The sequence below is a fragment of the Dromaius novaehollandiae genome, chromosome 18, assembly GCF_036370855.1.
Source record: "Dromaius novaehollandiae isolate bDroNov1 chromosome 18, bDroNov1.hap1, whole genome shotgun sequence".
NCBI lineage: Eukaryota > Metazoa > Chordata > Aves > Casuariiformes > Dromaiidae > Dromaius > Dromaius novaehollandiae.
Window position 1 is genome coordinate 9,240,402 of NC_088115.1, and position 22,052 is coordinate 9,262,453.

Consider the following 22,052-nt stretch of genomic DNA (forward strand, 5'->3'; position numbering starts at 1 on the left):
AACAAATGAATATCTTTGCCATGCTGCAAGAATATCCCCAAGACATTGATGCAAGGTTCCCCAAGATTTTGAGGTCAGTCTGCAGGGCTTGGCACCCTTGTGAAGAGCAGCTCCAAGCATGTCACCTGTGGGGAATCAATCTGCTCAAAACTGGGGGAGACAGGGCAGCTCAAGAGGTGGTGAGGCTGGTGAGACACTGGAGTTGTGACGGGCCATGGGCAGCACTGAAGGATGACCGCCTTGCTGCAGGCACCAGAGATGGTATCTCCAGAGAGCAAGAAAGATAATACAACCAAGTGACAGCTTGGGAACAGGGCTGACTTTGGAACTGTTCTAGCTTTACTCATTTTTAGCCACTACCATTTGAATTCATCAAGATCATTGGTGTGTGTTTTTCCTGCTGTTGCCATAGAGGTGCTGCTCAGACAAAATCTAAAGCTAGATCGGGTGGAAGGTGCTCACCTTTCCCAAGGATTTTCTTGATGAAGCAGAGACCAACTGTTGCCAGCTGAGCCTTTAGCTCGCCAAGGATCTGCTTGAGGCCCATGAAACTTGAGGACTCCTCGCACTTGGGACTGAGGATGGGCTCGCGGCAGACTCCCATCCCCTTAACTTTGGGGAGTTCCTAGGAGTGACAGAGGCTTTCGCTAGGAAACGTTGCCATAGGGTCAGATGTTGGTGGCTCTGCTCACCTCTGTTACACCACAACCTGATGGCAATTGCTTGGGGACTGCAAACTCTTTGGAGTTTGGAGAAAGCAGCTTGTTTCTCCAGCCCTGGAAGGGATAGCGTGTGCATGGGTTATTTGTCCACATAAAAGTTGGATTAAACATTCAGCAGCTTCCTCAGAGCCAGATCTAGGTGGAAGGACATGGCTCTCTGACTAAGGTCTCTGTTTCCCAAACAAGTTAGTAAGCTGGACTGGAAATAGCTACAGGCTTTCTGTCTGCAAATAGACCTGGCCTGATGACTTTGCATGGAGTGCAGCTGGGTGGGTAGGTGATTAACTGACCTTTGTCTTTACACAGAGAGTATGTGCTGTGCAAGGTGCATTTACAGCTGTGCCTGGACCTCTGTGCTGCTGGGTGTCACCCGCTGTGATGGTGTGAAGAGGAGGGACGCAGCAGCAGCTTCCCCTCCTCTTTGCCAGAGCCCCAGTCCGAGAAGCTGGACTCGGCTGGATTCATGGGCTCTGCTAAAGCCCTTCTGCATCTTTCATGGCAATTCAGTTTTCCTCTTTGCCTGCAGACATGTGTGGGCAGGTCAGGAAAACATGAACTGCTCTGCTCCAGGCAAAACTGGCACCGTGTGGGAAAGCTGAGCTACTGGCTTGCGGTGACTAATGTGAGTTTTGTGCTGTTGCTGCTGTGCGAGGTGAGCTGCAGCCCTCAGCCGTGACACTGCGCAGTGGCCAAGGCAGGGCTTGGTCCTGGCAGGAGAAAGAGCCCTTCCTTCAGAGAAGGGATGTAGGAGCACCCCTCTTGTGCCCTTTCCAATGCAGAAAAGGCAGAAAAAAAGGATTTCAAAGTCCTTCTGCCAAGGCTCAGATGTGTGTGCTACTTGCTGACTTTGCCCTGTGGCTATAGGGAAATCTCAGCAATGCTTTCTCCCACTCACCTTCCTCCTAGGCACCTGGAAAGCCATGCGGAGGCCTAAACTCCTGTCAGCTCCTGGGGGATGCAGGGACCCAATCCCACCATGGGCAGGCACCAAGCATCTGGAAGCAGCTGCACGATGCCAGCGTGTGTTGCCATCCCCCTCCTGCCTTGGGGTGCGGGTCCTCACCTGCTGGTGAGGTGCATCAGCCAGGCGTCCTGCTCTCGGAGGTGCTTGAGCTTCTCCTGCTTCTCCTGGATGGATCGCCCAGCTGGAGCGGGGCTGCGTGCTCCTCTTGGTCGAGGAAGCCCAGCAAGTTCCCGTGGAGCTGCCTGGGCTCCTGCAGGATCTCGGCAAAGCCCTGGTTCACCTCCTCTCGTGCCCGCTCTACCACTTTCTGGGGGAAGGAGACGTGCTGTGGGCACCAAACCTTCAACTGCAATGGTCTCACTCAACTGCTTTCTCCCCAGATGGGTCCTTCAGGCTAATCCTAGATGACTTGCTATTAATCACGGGAGGAGATGGAGCCTTAGGTGTCTGTAAAGTGATGACAAAGCCAATACAGCTGCTGGCAGAGTACTGGCTCTGTCTTGGGGAGGCACCAAACCCATGTCCATTTAGCAGATTCTCCATGTGACTGAGGAGGGCTCATCTTAAAAATGCTCTCACATGGCTCCTTGAGAGCAAGTTTGGCTCTGGGGAGGTGATTTCTGTGGAGTGCAGAAGCAGGGGCCTTACTGTGAGGTGGATCACCCTCGCTTTATGCTTGAGGCTATCAGAGGCCACCATTAACATCTGGTTCTCCAGGTTGGCTTGTACTTGCTTGATCTCTGCCTAGAAAAGAAGACCTGCCATGTGGTTTAGTTGCAGAGGAGGTGCTGAGGCACTGCTCACCGGGGACTCGCAGAGGGGTTACGGGCACGTGGGGTGACTGGGGCACTGCATCGGCTGCATAGTGAAGGAGCTGCATCCTGCGGAGGTGATGGCGGAGCCTCCATCTGCATCCCTGCCCTCCCCAGGCTGGATCCTGCTCACCCTCTGCTTGGATCGCTCTTCTGGGCAGGTGTTGGGCTTTCGCATCCTGCATCCCTGCAGCTTGCTGTCACGGTCCTCCAGCTCGACATCCTCAGAGCCTGGCATGGCTTCCCACTCTTCAAGGAGCTCCTGCAGCCAGTGGTTCCCAATGGCTGTTTCTGCATGCTGGGGCTGGATGCGGTCCCTGCACGGATGCCCCATGCACCACGGGCAGGACCAAGGCGACTTCTCCTGCTGGGAGGAGCACAGGTAACAGGGCAGGTCCGTGGCCTCTGCTGAGGGGACCTTTACCCTGCCCTGGGGCTCCTTCTGGGCAAAGGGGGCTGCTGTTTCTCCCAGGCCGATGTTCTTGCAGAGCCGAGGCTGGGAGCTGATGCCTTGCTGGCCCCATGGGCTACTTGGGCACCTACCTGATCCGTGGGGCTGCCCATGGCAGAGAGTGCTGCTGGGGGGCTGTATGGGGGGGGCTCTCAGGGCTCGTGGCAGTGCACCCACCCTGCTTGCGACATCACAGCGGCACTGGTTGTGATGCCGTGGGACCCCGCAGCCGCAGGGAGACATCCCTGGGTGCCCCAACAAACTCCTTGCAGCCCTGAGCTTTGCCCAAAAGCCTTCTGCTGTGGACTAGCTCCATTTTCCCTTCTCCTTTTGCCCCAGACCTAAACCAGCCTGCAATCTGGGAACCACGAGGGCTGAGCTTTGTGGTCTGCCCTCTGGAAACAGCAGGATCTCCTATTAAAAGATGGAATATTGGGTGAATTTTTATTCTTAGTAAGGTAACACATGCAGTGCTGTTGCCCATCCAGCACAGCCTCTTGCTCTCGGTAATGCCAAGATAGCTTTTGTGTCTTTTGCAGCAGGAAGTAAAGAAGTGATTTTAGAATAAGAAGCTAAGCGGGTTGCACAGCTTTGGGTGGGAAGGCAAGTGATGGTGCAAAGGCCTGGCTGCTCCAGCTCATGGTTTCCACAGAAACCGCCAGGCGACGGTTGTGTCTCCTGCGCGATGATGTAGCGTTGCATTAAGTGTCATGAGAAACTGCCTGGCTGGCAGCCTGGAGCTGGCAAAGGGGCTGGCGCGAGGGCCCTTCCAGCCTATTTGCTGTTTTAGGACAGTGCTAAAGCAGGAGAGCAGGGAGGTTATGGCTGCAGGTCCCCAAATGCCTGCTGTGATTTGCACTGCTGCTGACAAGTCCTACCTTGTGAACATGGGTGCCTCTCTCTGCCCAGGCACCACTGGCTTAGTGAGCGTGGCCCTGCTCTGGGTGGCATTTTGGGGCAGTTTTGCCAGCAGTTGCTACCTGCAGGCAGGTCTCGCATGGAGAGTGGTCTGTGAGGTTCTGAGGTGCCCTCTTCACTCAACCTGGGCTACATGGTGATTTGGATCTGCTGTAGTTTCTGCCTCCCCATGTCCATGAATGTCCCTTGTGTGGCCCTGCTGGGAGAGCCTCATCTTTCCGCAGCTCCAGGGCTAAACCCCTGGTGTAGGGCTGCACTGGCCCATTCCCTGCTTTGTGGCTCCTCCTGTCACTGCGGGATATGTGGCCGGCTGGGTGCATGCATGCTGCTGGAGGCAGCAGCCATGGGTAGTCAAAAGTAAGATTAGATTAATTCAAGCTTTGCCCTTCTTCACCTGTTACCTCTTTGCTTTTCCCCTCTTCCCCCTGTTTTGAGCCTGAATTGTCAATGTTATCCAGCTCTGAGTGCCACCGAAGCTCAAATATCTGTTTTGCCTCTCTCCTCCCTGCTGCTTGTCCATCTGTTGGTACCTCTGTGTTTCAAGCACTTCTGGTTTGCAATGCTCTGTAAACAGGAAAGAAACTAAATCCTGGCTAATCCACCCGTCTCTTAAAGCTGCAAATAGGGGGAAGGTGGCAGCATTCTGGGCAGAAGTAATAGAGCAATATTTAAAATACCCACCAAGGTTTCTGAGCAACTCTGCCTAGGGCAATCTTTCTCCCTGCAGACAGTTGCAGGCTGGGAAAGCAGGGGAAACTTTACATAAAATACACTGCATTTAGTTTTCCCATGTTCTGTTTTTTATCCTGGCAATAGCAAGAACATTGTATCTTTGGCCTTGTGTGGGAACCTGGAGAAGCTGTTTGCAAGCTCCTGCAGACATTTGTGGTACAGAGGAAGGGGCAGAGCTGCCAAACTGGTGTCAAAGCTCCTTTCTTCCCTGTGTGCTGGGCTGCAGTCAAGTAGGGATTTAACAAACAAAAATTGACAAAAATCCTCTTCCTTTCTCAGCTACTTGTGTTTAATGCTTGTACTAACATTCTGCTTGTTTGCGGTTGGCATTAGAAATGAGGACTGGTAAAAATGTACGCAGTTTAGATTTTTCTCGCATTATAGAAAATCAGGAAAATGCTTCAGGTTCAAGGAGGACTTCAGAATCTAATTATGCTCTCCCCCTTGCTTTGTTATGAATGTCTTGGACCCAGACGTAGGTACCCAATTTCTAAGCTTCCTTCCCCATAACATAGCATTTGTGTGGTAAGGTGGCAAATGGATGCAAAGAAAGCAGCAGGCTGCAGACTTCAAACTTCAAACCTATTTCAGAATCTTTATTGAAAAAAAATTAATCACAGCATCTCAACTGTTATTCAAACACATTTAATAAACAAAGAGAAACAGTAGCAAAGGGCACTGACACGTGACAAACTGTACAAAACCTCCGGGTTTGCAGGCAAACCTGAGGGGAGGAGCCCACGGCCCAGCTGCAGGTCTGGGGAGCTGCTCCGTCCCGTCGCCCTGCAGCTAACCATGCCCCCCTTTGCCTCGGCCCACTCAGTCACCCCTGAGAAGATCGATTTTAAAAATGTGCAGAAACAAAGACACTTTAAGAGGTTATTTCCAGTCTCGCTGTAATGGAACAATTTAGGCCACTGGGAAACAAACAAAGTCATACTCTCTGTTCCCAGGACTAATGCTTTAAAGTGAACCTTTCCAAGAGATGCAAGTGCCCTTAGATATCCAGCAGATCTCCTACCCCTGTTCATCCACCCTACTTGCCAAAACATGCTACCTTCTTTAGAGTGAATGGGACAAATTTTAACTTAGTTCGGTTTTAGTTTGATAGAGTTGTGACTGAGTGAAAGGCAATGGAAGGAAAAGCCCTGTCTTGAACGCAGAAGAGATGCAGCCGGTGCATAATGCTGAGATCAGTCCATGGTCTCAGGGTAAAGGTGACCTAGCGCAGTCAGGAAAGAGGAGAAATCCTCCACTGGGAATGTACTTGCTTTGGATGACTTTGTGCCTGGTCCTAAATATCACGCAAGAACTTGAGAGCATCCAGTAACTATCAGATCAGGTTTTTTTAACGTGTAACTTGTTCTGTTGAATGTAAAGACTAGGCAATTGAACCCAAGGAGACTTAAATCCCTTGGCATGTCCTTACTGCAGAGAGCAGTGTGGAGGGGAAAAACAAGCTGTAACTTCAATAGCCTTTCTTGTGCATGTGAGTTTAAAAATAGCTGTTCCACGCAACTGGTAAAGGTAATAGGCTCTCTGTGGCTCAGAGGGGAGAGTGATGGTATTGCTCTTGCGTCAGGCATTCCTCCAGTGGGCTTCACTGTGCATGGGATTTTTGGTAATACAGAAAAGCAACGAGGTATCACTCTTATCTGCTTGAGCTGTACTGGACCAACTGTCTCCCTTTACGTGACCGCTAGTGTTGCTATGAGCTCTGTGGTTTGAGCAGCAAGGTGCTTGGCTGGCATTGATGTGACAAACACAGCTCAACCTGTTCCTGTTCCCTTTAGGTTGATATTTCTTGACCAGTTCCCAGAAACTCCCTTCCCTGAGGAAGGGAGAGAAGAGAGATGAATGTGAATGTGTTAGAGGGCTTTTAGGCTGCTAACTTCCATACATGCACTTATTTGTCAGCTGTGAGCACAGATGGACAATGACTGAGGCTACAAGATACTGACAGAGGAGAGAGAGCTATACACATCACAGTGTTATTTAGGCCCAGCCAAGGCGTACGGTCTAATCACACCAATACCATCTCACCACATTATAAACAGGAAAGATGGAGGGAAGGAGGAGAGCTGGGTTCTTCAGCGGGATGGCAAGCCAGCTGCGCTTCAACAGCCTGTGACTGACACAATGTGAATCCAAAGACATTTGGCACAGTCTGTTACCAGGACTGAACTAGCACAGATAACTGACCACCCTTTCTGAAGAACGAGGCAAAGCCTCCACTGGAGGAGGTATGTTGGCAAAGCAGCATGGCAAAGGACAGGCAGGAGTACAGAAGGACTGAAAAGAGGCAGAGAGCGTAGCAGTGCCACTCAGTGCCTTTGCTGCACATCTTGTTTGCTGCACTGGCTGTCAGACCTTTGATAACAGTCTGCTACCCTGTGGCTCTGTCGGCAAAGAAGCGATGAGATGGGAAACCTGCCTATCTCTATCTCAAAACTTTAAGGAGACCACAGGCAGCTGAATTCCTCCAGAAAGGAGCCAAACTGCTCAGTCCAGGTGAGGAATTTTCTGATACTTTATTAAGACACAACTGCTCTGAACCTGTCAATGTCTGAGAATTCCAGCATCTCTGAAGCTTTGCGTTTAATGTCAGTTTGGGACTTGACTCAAAAGACCCAGGTGCCAGGACACTTGGGCTACAAAGAACAAAGCCAGGATGAAAGCGGAAAAACATGCAGCAAATTCCTAAGAAATTCCATTCACCAGACTAGGAGGGACATGCCCCTGGTTAGGGATGGCACAGTTTAACAGAGGGGACCAGTGACTGCAGTTTGGCTAAGATAATTCAAGAGAGGCACAAACGAACATTTTGCACACCCATCCAAGGCATTCCAAAAAAATAAAAGGAAAGAAAAGTCACAGAAGTTGACACATCACTTTGGACAAGAAACATTACAACAGTTTGGCAACTTTTCACCAATCCCCCCTCCCCCAGTCTCTGAAGCCCCTCTGTACTTTGAGGTGAACTCTTAAAGGTGGGGACATGAGGGGGCTGCAGATAAATCGCTGCATGTAAATAGGGGATCTCCTCCGCAAAGAATCATACGGGCTAAAACAAACCTACCTACTTGCTACAGTACAAAAGAAATCCTGCCTGAAGTCCTCCCTTGGTGAGGAGGAAGGAGACAGAGAGCCCACGCTGCTGGAGACAAAAAAGGCAAAGCTGAACTTGGCAGCAACAAGTCCCTAACCTTGGGACTTTGCACCAGGCTAAGATATGGCCGTGGCAAGATATCAGAGGGGAAGAAGATGTCACCACTCTTCAATCGAGAAGTGTGAAGGACAGGACTACTACTCTATAGCCATTCTGGATGAACACAGGTCTCTTTGTTTATGCATGAGAAGGGATGGGCTTTGGAAAATGCCAGGAGCCCATATGTAATAGTGTTAACAGCAAGACCCATGTTAGACGTACACACAGCTCCCCTCCCTTGGTTAGTATCTAAACTCAGCTCTTAGGAATTGGACAAGGAACAAATACAAAGCAAGAATGGAAAAAGTTTGTGGTTTTTTACGAGTGGTTGTTTTGTTCCTCCTTTTAAAGCCCTGTTCCTCTGATTTGTGGGGGTTGGCTGATCAGGAGGGGGAGCATTGCAAGGTCCTTGCACCTTTCTGGTGGCGGACTTGGGTGCAAGAAATGGCACAGCTCCAATACAGATGATCTTTCCACCTACACCAGCCTGTGGAAGGCGGGACTGATTACAAGGGCCTGTGGACCTGAGCAACCTTCGCAAAGGCTCCGACTGGGAATCCGGCCCAGCCATTGCTGGAAAAAATTCAATACAGCGCTGGCCAAGAAAATGAAACAAATACTTAGGGAAAGGACTATCCATCTGGAAAAGTCTTTTCCTTCCTTGGTTTCCGGTGTAAGAGGGAAGCCTTTGGTTATGACCAGAATTATTTGCCGTTGGCAGGACAGGCTCGGCTTTGCTTTGCGTTAGCTTGGTTACTGTACAAGGGCAAGGTTGAACTGCGGAGAGATGCTCTGCCCAGCTAGATTGCCCTTTTGACATCTGGGAGTTTTAACGGAGTGGATGCTTGAATTACATCCGGGATCCTCGCTCTTGAAGAATCTGAAAAAGAGAGCCGCTATAAATAATTTGGACAAGTTTAGATGCAAAAGTTCATGTTTAGAGTCCTGGCTTTTTTCTTTTTTTCTTTTCCAGAGGAAGGAAAAATGGACTAATGAGAGGAGTTAGTTGCTGGCTTTTATGTTACCAGAATGAATGACAGGTTGGTTAAAGCTGATAAAGTCCCTTCTCTAGAAATCCTGCTTAGCTGCCTGCAAGGAGTTAAGACTGTCCTCTTTTGTTGCCATCCTGGGGAAAAAGAGCTGACCGAAGGAAGAGTGTTGGTCTCTTCCTGCAGCATCCATCAATTACAGTGTGACCAACCTCAAGGGCCCTTGCTATACTGTCCTTTGTCTACCTTTTTCCTCTTTGTCTTAATTTGAAGCATACATGGAGCCTTTCCTCTTGTAGTCTTGTCCTACAGTAAAATAGGACATCTCCTAAGAGGAGAAAGTCATGCAAAAGTAGGAAATAGGAAAGCTGGGACAGAGAACTGTTACTGCAAACTATGGCCCTGCTAGCAGAGAAAGGATGGGGTTGGTGTTTTTATTTGTTTTGTTTTTTTGCATAGGTGAGTTGAAGTCAACACACCTGAGCAGGTTTCTTACCTTTGCCTTCTCACTGGGCTCTATGACAATGCCATTGGTAGAGTTGTTGAGCTCCCTGGACACAACGCAGAGGAATTCTGCCTGGTCTTCGTTTCCATAGTTATAGGAAGATCCAATGCTGATCAGCTGCGACAGGAGATAGCCAAGGTAAGAAGGATTCTATCAACAAATCTTAACTTTTGCTTTATTCTTATCGCTTTGTGAAGTACGACTGTCTGCTGAGACCTATTCTGATCTGAAGTGTTAATAGGCCAAATCTCTCCTGGGTGTTCTCCTGTGTTACAGGCTTTCCTCTGTGTGTTTGTAAGGCAGAGACCAGACAAGCTCCAGAGCCCTCTAGTGGCACCTGGAGCTCCAGGAAGAAATCCCAGCCTGAAAATCCAATGCTGAACACAAAGCATTTTCCAGTTACTGAGGGCAGAAAAAGGGAAAACACACCAGGTTTTGCAATATATAATATACATAAGGACCAGGCAATATAGCCTCTGTGGATTAGGAGCTTCTTGGTTCAGACTATATGCCTATGTTGAACTCAGCTCTGAACTCGCCTTCTGACTTTGTATAAAAACTGGAGAGACAGTTCTTTACTGCAGACAGATGTTAGATTAACTACAGGACATGTGGCAAACTGGCACCATTTTTTATATAGATGCTGTCAAGATGGAGTTTGATATCTGTATAAATGGGATTATATTAGATTACTGTTGTGATGAGGAGTCTGGACTAGACCCAAGAAATCCCATCTGTCTCATATTTATCATTATTACATTAAAAGGATGTCCTGGAGTGCAGAGCTAATTTGTCATTTACAACTCAGTTCTGCTTTCCAAATAGCAAATCTAAGTAATCTGAAGAGAGCCATGTGAACCTTACCAACTGTGCATACTTAGGGAACTTTAATATGCAGCATGCCCCCCAATTTCCATATCCTAATGAATTTTAAAGGAGACAGCTTTGTATTTATATACAAGACAGATATGTCTCAGACTGTCTACAGTCTTCCTAGACAGATGATTATCTGTATGGTCATACTGCAGCTGCAGGAGGACTGGGGGCTGTCACACTGACCTCTAGTACTGTTAATAGTTTTTGATGTTTGTGCTGAGGGCAAAAGACAGACTCAAGATAGGAACAACATTCTTTTTTTTCCCCTTGACTGCCTGAGACATTTCAATGCTACACTTCACACCACAATTTACTGAACATACACAAAATATCTTTTGATGAAAATAGGCTGGAAAGCTATTAGAGTGAAATGTAGGTATACAGGAGAGTGGATTTCCTTTCGAGATAACAAATTTCTATTCTGTCCTGAACTTATGCAGGACTCGGTGCTACAAGGCAGAGAATCTGAAAAGCTACATATTCCTCTGGCGACTCACGCCTGACAGAGGTAATGAAGCTGCAACAGCTCTTACCACTTCTAGCTTTCCTACAGGTTTCTGAACCACTGTCTTTTTAATTTTGTGATGTGATTGGATCCAGAGAGAGCTTGCTAAGGGAATTTCAGTGCTGTTCAATCACTGGTGTCCAGGCTAAGATTCAGCAATAGGCTTTTTGTCCCTGTTACATGGCATGTTAGCAGGTTTCCTAGCATATCTCAGCCTGCAAAGTAATTTGACTTCTGGAAGGGGGTAGAAGCCATGCTGAGTTGCACATTTGGGGAAAGGCCTTGACAACAGGCTGCAGCTAAAATATGTCTCCTTGCAGTGCCCACTTCAGTGTGGGACATACCCCCTTGCTGTAGTGTAGTACCATTGCTGTTTTCTTCCCTGTGATCCAGCTTGGACCATCACAGAGCTGGAGAGGCTGTACTGCTGAGCAATGTTTAGCCCTGGTTAGACTTGCTGCCTTTTGGGGTGTTTGAGCTGAATGGAAGTCCCGGGGAGGGGGCAAGAACAGGATCCTGATAGCAGGAGCATGCTGGAATGGGATGTACAGGATATCCTCCTGGTGCCTGCTGTGTACAAGAGGAAGGAGGCTGGCAGGGACCTCAAAGACTGGCGATGGCAGAGGGAGGGAAAAGGAAGGGATTACTATTTGTACTAGAAATACTAGCATTTGCTTATAACTAGTATCTTGACCCTACAGTTAGTTATAGATTTGAAAAGCAAGACTAGGGAAGAGGTGAGGGTGCAGATTCCTGGGTAGGTCACTGCCTTATAGCTCTTTGATTTTGGCTGGGGGGTATATGTGCTGGTGTCGAAGACAGCAGCTGTTAAGTAAACTTCTGGAAAGCAAAACTGCATGTTGGTAAACAGCATTTCCATAAAGCAGCTAGCAGCTCTCAGTCATCTGAAAGTTTCACTAGCTGGCTCAGGGGGCAAGAGTTTTTTGCTCTCTCTCCACTATGCAATAGGAGTTTTCAGGCATTACAGAACAGAGCTGTAGCTGAACAAGTGACCCAAGTGAAAAGTGAAGAATCTGTGCTGTTGCTAATCCTATGAAACATTTGGTGTCAGCACATTTCCCACAGAATCCACTTGTACTGCAGCTGGACTCACTGGGAAGGTGGCAGAGCTGTAATCCATAGAGCCTGTTCTGCAGTTTCTTAATATAGCACAGACACACAAGCCAGCTGGTTTCCAGTTCTCTGTCCTCCTAAACAAGAGGACTGTATTTGATTCCAGAAACTAAATCTGGAACTAATGCCATATGCAACTTCACTGACACCTAGCCTTGAAACTGGCAGCATTACAAAGGCATCTGCAGGAAGGGTATTTCTCATGTCACTCAACACCTCTTTAGGAGAGGCAGAAGTCATGCCTTTGAGCTCTGTGAAAAGTCATGTGTTTCTTCATGGCTCCCCTAATTCTCCTGGATAAAACTGTTGTACTCTGGGATTTGACAAGAATATAAAAAGTCCTGAGAGAAAATGAAATATCTCCTGAAGGCGTCTGAGTGACTTCTGTATTTCCCTGCCAGTTTTTCTACATAAATGGACTGTTGCTCAATTCAGACTGCTTATTCAGAAAAGAGCAGCGTGAAGCGCAATGAAACAGCAATCTCAGCTTATTCCATACGCTGCTTTCAAAGGGATTCTGCTGTTGGCCAGAGACATGCTCTTTGGTAACAGTACCTGTTCAAATTTCCACCCATCGGACATAGTGGACACCATCTGTGTGAGCTCTTCCTCTTGGCATTGCAGGACTCTGTACACGTGCTTCACAGGTCCCTACAGCATGGAGAATAAAAACAATCAGGAATTTAATGATTCTTGAACTAGTATCAAGATAGGAAATTAATGAGCCTCTCAGGGGGTCTTCTGTTCTATTTTGTCATTATCTGAGAAATCTGAATGCCGCAGAATTTGACATTTCCTTCCTTCCAACCATCCAACTGATTCTAAAACAGGTACGTAAGCTGGGTACACATCTCTCAAAAGCTTCTACAGACTTAAGTGCCACTGAAACAAAATCTCCTTTGGCTTTCAAAGCTATTTACTGTTTTTTGAAAATGTTTCTCTTCTGAAATTCAATCTACTGTGCTGTTGTTAATATCAGCTTAGCAGCAATGAGGAAAAATTGCACAAAGATATAAAGTGAAGAAAATGGTCTGGAGAAGGAAGAGTTATGCCTAATCATAATAGGAAAACTCAACACAACATCTGCAGATTGCAGAATGTCCCTGCCACTCCAGCACCTGTTCACTTCCCTGCCAACCACAAAGCAAATGAAAAGCCCGGTGAGGAATCTGTTCTCTGAGTAGGAGTGACCCACCCGTGATATCTCACATCAGCCGGATTGTTGAACTAGTCTTTACCTCCCAAAGCAGCATGTTTTTCTTTAAATTACCCATCTTTGCTCCCTGAACCCTTTCATTTAACTGTTCATTGCCCTCCCTGCAATACGGAAAAGACGACTCAATGGCCTGCGCTTATAAAACCACAGTGGATATCCTTTCTTAGCTGTGCCTTGGATCCACTTAGAAGTACTGATTCCCATTGCTTAAAACAAAACTGAAGAACTGCTACTAGAAATAAATGCTTCCTATAGCAATACGTGTCCTTCTACTATACTGCTGAAAATGAATGATTTCATAACTCCAATTTTTATGTGCATTACTTGAGAGGTTCTGTTCTCGTTATCTCGTATCCGCTCCTTCACCAGCCGCACAAGAGATGCGATATTGTAAAACTCAGCTTCTTCCAGTACCCCTAAGAAAGGAACCAAAACCAGAGACAAATTCTGTTAGCATACAATGTAGAATGAAGATGATTTTGCTACAGGGATACACCTGCTACTGACTCCAAATCCAGCCCAGATATGAGACAGTCCCTGGATACCAAATAAACTGTGCCACTGATCTCACCCACCTGGGCTGAGAGAAAATGATCTGTATTCAATTAGCTGTCACTTCCTTTTGTGATCTATGGGATATTTCAGAAAGATTATTCCGCTTTCCATGGGACTATCCAAAACTTTGTGGTACAACCTCTGCATTGTTCTCTCAGTCCCATTAAGCGGAAAGTCACCAAAGCCTCTTGCTATAGAGGACTGCAGTCTGGGGAGGGGAAAAGAGATATCATCTAGCAGATCTTTTGCTAAGCACAACAGTGATGGCTTGTGTTACAAGCTGGAGGCCTCTGCTTCCAGGACTGTGCAGAATCTAATGATTTAGTCCCCATTAGTGAGCATCCTTCTGGGAAACTAACAGTAAACAGCACTACTTGCAAATGTAGCTTGTGCACACATTTGCATATTGCCACATCAGGAACCCCATGCACTCGGATGAGTCTCTGATAATGGCTGTCAGACGCCTCTATTAAACAGCGCATGCAGCTCTTCCTCTGTGTTTTTCCTTACCTTCTTCTGCAAGCTCCTTGTTTATGATAAGTTTCCCATGTCGGAGGTAGTTCAGTATCGGACCAAAATATGTGGGATCTCTATCGATGAGATATGCCCCTGTCTCATCCTGGTTAATCAGTACCAGGAGGGGGAAAAAAAAGTTGAAAATGATAAACTGAACAGTTTCTCTGTGAGAACATGAATTAAGGCAAAAAAAAGGATGCACTAGTGACACCATGCTTAAACCAGCCTTTTTTGTTTCCCCACTCAGTATGTGAACTAAACTGCAAATGTTGCAGCTCACTAATGCTGGCAGATGCCTCAAACTAAGCACTTCTAGAAGCAGTTTAGATATATTTAGAGAAGAGCAAGACTTGGCAGTTTTTCTTCACCGCAGTAATAAAAAACAAAAGCCAGAAGGCTTGTCTTGTATTTGTTTTCCAAACTAGTTCAATTAGAAGGAGACTCTCTGAGAAAATTAAGAAAAACTTAAAAATAAAATCTCACTGCAAAAGGTGGAAAAGTTTACATCTCCTTAGGACAGCATTTGGATTTCCAGTCTGGGCTAACAGCCTCTGACAGTTAAAGCAGCTCTTTATTTTCTACTACTGAAAATGCACATTGCAACACACGGGCCTTCTCTCTGAAGCATCCCTGACAGGCTGGCACGCAACAATTATTGTCATCAAATAATCAACAACTCGCAACCAAAAGCATCTCTTGAATCAGCTCTGAAGTGCTGACAAACACTGTACGGAAGTCTTTCACATCACTTCCTTATATTATTTTTAAAGCAATGTATGTCCTGCCAAAGCAGTCTGTTTGAAACAACAAAAACCTGTAGGGTCTTCTGAAATGTCATCTCCTCTAGTCACTAACTGATGTGGGGAATGTTATTTTGATCACAAGCAGGATTTAACTTCTGATTAAAATCTTATCTGAGTGGGAAGAGACCTAAACAAGTATCAGTCCAGTCTATCTACAAATGATTTACAAAATCCTGTACGGTGGCTCCTATAGAAAAGCTACAATTACATGCACAACTATGTGTTTGCAAAATCCTGATGATAAATTGCAGCGACTCCAAAACTATCATCCAAAGTAAAGAACATGCACTGCTGTCTTTCATGAGAGAGCAAAACAGAATATAAAGAAACCATACGGGTGAGCTGTCACTCAGCTGGAAAGGACAGCTATTTCTCATCCCCAGGGTGAGAAATCATTACAGTTCCTGTTTCTAGAAAAGTTTCTTTCTAATTTACTTTCTGCTATAAGTAATCGCTGTGGGAAGGTGTTGGTTTGCTTCTAGAGGAACGTCATGCCAGAGAGGGAGGTGGAGGACAGAACTGGTATCTGCAGCACTGGGGTGTTACAGCTACAGTGGGAAGCTATGGAGATGATGAAAGTCTCCCACTCCCATTCTCGGGGATGCTGTCAGAGCTGTGGCCACGTGATGGCCTGCGAAGGACGAGGAGATGTTATGTGTCAGAGCAACCTGTGTCCCTGTCCCAGGGGGGAGGGGCGAGACCCATCCTGGTCAGAAGCAGTGCCGCCCCCCCATCCTGCCCACACAGGGGTTGGGGCATTGGCCCTGGGGATAGTGGGAATTGGAGCTGCTGTGGGGACCAATCTACTCACACTGCGGGCTCAGGGGCTGCCACGGGGGCCCTGCTGGCCATGCAACAGAGTTGGAGGACATTGGCCTGGGAACTAGGGCCACCATGCTGACTGTGCAACAGGGTCAAGGGATGCCATGGGGACCATCCTGGCCATGCAGGGGGATCAGGGATGCTGGCCCTAGAGACACCGGGAACCGGGGCCACCACCCGGCCATGCAGTGGGGTCAGGGGATGCTGTGGGGGCCATCCCGACCATGCAGGGGGATCAGGGGCTGCTGGCCCCAGAGACACTGGGAATCAGGGCCACCACCCGGCCACGCAATGGGGTCAGGGGAAGCTGTGGGGGCCATCCCAGACAGGCCGCAGGATCAGAAGATGGTCGCCCCACGCACACCGGGCTCGGGGCTGCCCCCGGCCATGCAGCGGGGCCGGGTGGTGCTGCCCGGGGACACCGGGCCCCCGGGGGGGGGGGGGGGCGACCCTCCGCGCCCCGCAGTGAGCCGGGGGTGCTGCCCCCGGGGGCCAGGCCGGCGCCGGCAGGGGCGGGCGCCGCGCGGGCCCGAGGCCAGGCCGGCCCGGGGCGGGGGGCCGGAGCCCCGGCGCGGCCTCACCTTGTCGGAGCCGAGCTCGGGCCCGTCCTGGCAGCAGAGGCGGCACAGGAAGGACTTGGGCTCGCGGCACAGCGTCTGCCGGGTGCTCACGAAGTACGTGCCGCCCACGTTGAGGCGCACCCACTTGGAGGCGGCGGGCGGCCGGGCCGCGCCGGGCGGCGACAGGCCCCCGCCGGAGCCGGCCGCGGCGGTCGAGCGCGGGCTGGGCGGCCCCGGGCCCCCCCCCGGCCCCGGGCTGGGCGTGCGGCCCCGCGGCAGCCCGTCCGCCGCCGCCGCCAGCTCTGCCATGGTGGCCCCGGCGGCCTCGCTCAGCGGCGCGGGCAGCGCCCCCGGGCCGCCATCACCGCCCTGGGCCCAGCGCCGCCCCCGCCCCGCCCCGCGGCGCTTCCGGCGCGCCGAGCGCTTCCGGGGCAGCAGGGGCGGCGGGGCGGGGCCGCCGGCAGCGGTGACAGCGCGGCCGGTGGAGGGGAGGGCGAGCAGCCGGCAGCCTCAGGGAACAGAGCTGCGCAACAACCGCCGCCCCGCGATGCCGGGTCGCGGCGGGCGGGAAAGAACCGGCAACCGGCGGGGGCGCGGCGCAGGGCAGCACTTCCGGGAGGCGGGGCGGAGAGGGCGGAAGAGGGGAAGAGAAGCCTTCCGTGGGGGGGTGAAGCTGCCCTCTGATTGGCTGGTGTGGGCGGGACTTCCGGCGGCGCTCGCGTTAGCCGCAGGACGACGGTTGTGGCGGTCAGTGAAGGTGAGAGCGGGGCAACGGCCGGGCCGGGCCGGGCCGGGGGGACAGGCTGTAGAGCCGGCGAGGGGGAGCCAGGGTGGGGGGGAACAGGCCTTAGGACTGGGGGAGCCGAGGGCGGACACAGGCCATCGGGCTGGATGGGCGGATGGGCCATAGGGTCTGTGGCGCAGATGAGTTATGGGGCCTGTGCGGGGGGGCGGAGGGAGGTTGTCGGCTTGGGGGGGGGGCTCTAGGCCCTGGGGGTACCGGGGAGGGAGGATTCGGGGCCCTGGGGGTGCCTGGGGTGGGGAAAAGCATCTGAGACCCCCGGGGCAGTCGGGCTGGGGACCCCGGCGCGGTCCAGTTCTCGGGAGCGGTGCCCCTGCATCTTGCTGCCCCAGGCTGCTCCCCGGGGTGGCTGGGCAGGGCCTGGCTCGGTGCCCTTAAGGCAGTGTGGCTCCCAGCACAGCGAGGCGGGAAGCTGTGGGAGCCGCTCTCTGCGGCCCTGTGGTTTAGCAGCGTGTACTGCCCGGCATAACCCACCTGGTGTGATCTCCTCTTGGTGCAGCCCGGACATCATGGCAGGCCGCAGAGCTGCTATCAAGGCCATTGACTGGGCGGCCTTCTCAGAGAGGGTGCCCTCGAACCAGAGAGCCATGTTCAACGCCCTGAAAACCCGCAGCGATGCACTCTCGGCTCGGTGAGCATCTGTCCATGCGTTCAGTGCTTTGACCCTTCAGATGAACTGTTCAGGCTTTGCGGTACTGGCTTGAACCGATGCCATTAATTGCAGTGCTGCAAAACTGTTCTGAGAGTCATTAAAACAGGTCACCTCCAAGATGGAGATGGAAGTTTTCTTGGCAGATCTTCTTTACTTGATCTTCTGCAGAGTAAAGCAATCACTGCAATGTGAAAAAACAGTCCTACGAAATCAGGTTGCTTCAGTGTGTCAGAAAAAGCTTTTGGAAAGCTTTGCTGTTCTGTCGAATGGTGTGCAAATTAATGAGTCTTCTGGAATGCTTTATGCAATTTTTTTTGGCTATTGCAGTTAATGTTGTTGGTTGTCTCTAATTCAGTACCCTGAAAACTGCCTAATCTTTTCTTAGAAGGCTGTATTGAGAGATGCTATAATCATTGGTGATTAGAAGTGGAGCAGGGCTGTAGGCTGAATTTTTCTTGTCTGTATAAAAAGTCTGTTTCAAGGACAGGGGTTTGCGGAATCAGTTCACCGGTTCTTGTTAATGAGGGATCTGAAGAGATTTACAGTTCAACTTAGCAGGCTCTGTTGATGCTCTGGAGAGTAACTGTGGCACAGAGTGAAAGGTCTCTTCAGGAGCTGGTGGTGACTGCTGCCCTTTGTCTTTATAGGTTGGCCTCCCTGCCAGAGAAACCCCCGGCTATCGACTGGGCTTATTACAAGGCTACTGTTGCTAAAGCTGGCATGGTGGATGAGTTTCAGAAGAAGGTATCTTTCTCAGTTTTGTGTTGCTCTCGTTAATAGGGAACGTATTTGGTGTTGAGAATGGGTTTTTTGTTTGCTTTTGGTGGGCAGCTGCTCCTGCTTTATATTCTGCAGATTTGTGTAGCTAACCTTGAGAAGGTCATTTCAGGACCATCCTTCAGGGTGAATCCTGTGGCACTGTACAGTGAGAAAGCTGATGAAGCAAAACCTCCTAAATTCCGTTGGCTGTGGGAGTGAATTCAGGGACTGTCTTGAAGCAAATATTTAAAGTATTTGTCTAGCGTACTGAATGGGAGAAGGTCACGAATATGGCTCTGCACACCCTGAAGTGTGTAAAGCTAACTGATGCCTGCAAGGGCTGCCATCATCTATAAAAACAGGAGTTGGAAAGAAGGCACAGGGCTTTTGCTGAAGGTCACGTGGTGCCATCGGCAGGATGAGAATTGGCTCCTGCAAGGCTGGAAGGATCCGCTGACCTCAGATGGATCTGGGAACTTGTCTCGGGGGGGAAATAAGTCTGTGAAATGATAGATTTTTGATATCAGACTTTCTTGCTTCCTTGTGTCCTGGTGATGGTATGCAGTATAGAATAGATTGCTCAACTGAGAGCTTAAAGCAATGCTCTTTCTGAAGTACACATTTGAGCTGCTCTGATCAGGTTTAGAAAGTCTAGTAACTTACATTGTTGTGATCATATCCTAGGAAGGAAGCAATACTACTCTGCTGCTAGGGAAAAGTAGTCTGATGTGAAAGATTATTTCAATAACGCAAACTGCTTGGAAATTTCTCTTTCAATTTACAGTTCAGTTCACTAAAGGTTCCTGAGCCGGTGGATACACAAACTGCCAAAATTGATGCCCAAGAACAGGAAGCTGTAAGTGTTTAAACTGTTCCCTAATGCCGGGGTTGTCTCTGACTTCTGTGAAGATGGGAGGGGCTGAGAGAGAAGGTATTTTCTGTATGTGCATCTGCTTTTGGAAGGCAGGGCAGTCTGAGATAGAGCATTGCTCTGATTTTTGTACATATCTCTGGCTTTTGGCTAAGCAACAGGATCTCCGCACTTGGGAAGGTTTGGCTATTTGGGATTTGATCAAGATTCTGCCCACTTCTCTATTGTAACGATACCAGTCGATGCAAACTTAAAACAAGGGGTGGCAGGTTCACTGCAGCTCACTGTCTTTACCATAAGCATATTCACCATGGCCTCTGCTTTCCTGCAGGCAAAGAGCACTGCTGAATATGTGCAGGCTTCCAAAGCTCGTATTGCCCAGTATGAGCAGGAGGTAAGTCTGGACTTTGCTCAGTGAATATCCTCTTTAACCCAGCTTGGCAAAGACCTTGTTCTTACTTGTGTGTTTTAGTCTTTCTTGCTGACAACTGGCTTGTAACATGTTTTTCTCTGCTCCTGTTTCAAGCTTCAGAAGCTCAGAAGCATGATTCCCTTTGAACAGATGACATTTGAAGACTTGCATGAAGCCTTCCCTGAAACCAGACTGGACAAGGAGAAGTATCCATACTGGCCACACAAACCAATTGCTGATCTGTAAAGTTGTCTGGAAGCAGTTTATCTAATGACTGCCAGATTCTAGAATCTTTTAAATAAAGTGCTTTCCTTCCTGTCTGATGGGTTAGATCTTAGTCACAGGGTTGCAAGGTTTTGAGAAACATGGAACAATATATATATTTATAGACATGCAAAGAATCTAGTTTTCTTGGTCTTTCTTTTCTTTTTAGCTTGCTTTTGTAGCAAGTACCAAGATTCTGGCTAACTTGACAATAAACCTGAGTCCCACTGCATCTTCTGTAATGCAGATAAATCAACTGTTCACCTCTGTAACCACACAGTACAGGGAATGTAGTTACTCTGCGTCTGCAGGTAAGTAAGTTGTTCAGAAGATGGACTTGCACTGCCTTTCATGACACCAGGTTGTGTTTAGTGGTGATCTACTACACAGTGGGAGATAGTCACAGTAGTTTTACAAGCAGTGGTGTAGGGCTGTTTTCTAGGTAGCTTGTGATGGAGTAGGTGCAACCAATTGTAAAATGAGTTCTTCATCTGAAAGATCACTGTATAAATGTTATGAACACTGGTTGAAGGAGTTGAGAGGTCTTGAACCATATAGGTTCTGAAGTTTGATTTTTTTTTTTTTTTTTTTTTTTTAAACATCCGAAGTATTACCTCTTTAATTCTGGTGAACTGCTTATTCTCTGTCCTGGACTTTGAATGATGTAGAGCTCACTGAAACTCATAGAAGCAATGGGACAAACGCTTCAGACTTGCATCTATTTTTTTATTTCAAATAGGTGGAGTTCTTAAACACATTTCCCAAAACTGAAACATTTCCATAAGAGAAGAACTGCCTTAACTCCCTTTTCTGATTGTCATAAAGGGCAAATCGTCACGTTTGTGGTAAGAATTCCGGTCAGATGGAATGAAGGTCTTTTCCCCCAATTCCACCATTCTTTTATTCAAATACCTTGCTAGCCCACAAATGATTTTTAAGAGTATGTATAGTTTTACTGAACTAGAGTATAAAGCACTTACCCTGCAGGTCTTATGGCCTGTTTTTCTTAATTTAGGTGGCTACAACAGTTGCAGCTCTATGAATCAAGCAGGAAAAAAATTTGCAGCGGAAGGAGTAGAAGCAATAAGATGGAGGCAAACTGAATGAGCAGGGGAGAGAGCTGGTCTCTAACTGCTCCATTTTACAAAAACAATAATAAAAAACAACAGTGACAAGACGAAGTGACCGTAGAGAAGCACCTTCTCCAGAACTGGCAGAACTGGGTCCTGCTGCTGTGGTGCACAGCAGCGCCTGGTTTGCTGCCCTTTTTCCTGGGTCTTGGGAACGTTAAGCGGTTCTGTGCTTTCCTTTTCAAGGTAGTTTGTGGTCTGGCTGCTCATGTCTTTCATTGCTGTCTCAGTGCATGCATCTGCAAAGGGCAAATGTCAATATAGGGGGTTAGGGGGTGGGTACCAAGACTGATACTGTTTGGGGCACTGGTTGCCCTGAGAAAACCTGCCCTCGCCCAAAGGAACCTGCCATGAAGTGCAGGTAACCTAATCTGCTTGTTTAAGAGATTATTAGTGACTTTACCTTTTTGGAGGCTTCTGGGAGCCTTGCCTAAGTTGTGCTGATGATACAACAGGAAAAGGGTGTCTAATACAGCCATGATCATTAGCAGGAAGGTGCCTAGGAAAAATACCACTGCAAAACAATACGAAAGTAAAGAAAGCACTTGAGAATTGGCATAATTTTCTTTTAATCTATAGTATTGTCTGTGCTCAGTTGCCTGATGGTGGAGGAGGAAATTTCTGTCTCCAGCAAGCTGATAAAACTTAGCTGTTCATGACTTCAGTGTTCATGAATGTATGTACATAAATGCCTTACTACCTTCCTTAAAGTTGGTACCTGAGTTAAAATCAGTTAGTTTTTATTCAGTAAAGATGAGTACCTATTAAGGGTGGTTCATCGGAGGAAGTTGGAAGGATGTTGTTGAGAATCACAGCCAACATGGAACTGCCAAGGATGATGGCAATCTGGAAATTGATTTTTTCCTCGAGACAG

At 48.7% G+C, this 22,052-nt stretch overlaps 2 protein-coding genes across 2 annotated transcripts; one reads left to right on the plus strand and one right to left on the minus strand.

Moving 5' to 3' along the window:
• Window positions 1-5,174: 5,174 nt before the first annotated feature.
• Window positions 5,175-16,703, minus strand: KCTD2 (potassium channel tetramerization domain containing 2). Its single transcript, XM_064522613.1, has 6 exons — window positions 16,310-16,703; window positions 14,098-14,206; window positions 13,357-13,448; window positions 12,372-12,467; window positions 9,293-9,418; window positions 5,175-8,687 (listed from the first exon to the last, which is right to left on the minus strand). Exons 1-6 carry the CDS (start codon window positions 16,595-16,597, stop codon window positions 8,658-8,660), a joined length of 741 nt encoding a protein of 246 aa, XP_064378683.1. The 5' UTR covers window positions 16,598-16,703; the 3' UTR covers window positions 5,175-8,657.
• A 209-nt stretch (window positions 16,704-16,912) lies between these two features.
• On the plus strand, window positions 16,913-20,102 carry ATP5PD (ATP synthase peripheral stalk subunit d). The gene is made up of 6 exons (XM_064522614.1): window positions 16,913-17,045; window positions 17,590-17,721; window positions 18,390-18,486; window positions 19,286-19,357; window positions 19,704-19,766; window positions 19,899-20,102. Exons 2-6 carry the CDS (start codon window positions 17,600-17,602, stop codon window positions 20,028-20,030), a joined length of 486 nt encoding a protein of 161 aa, XP_064378684.1. The 5' UTR covers window positions 16,913-17,045; window positions 17,590-17,599; the 3' UTR covers window positions 20,031-20,102.
• The last annotated feature ends 1,950 nt before the right edge of the window (window positions 20,103-22,052 follow it).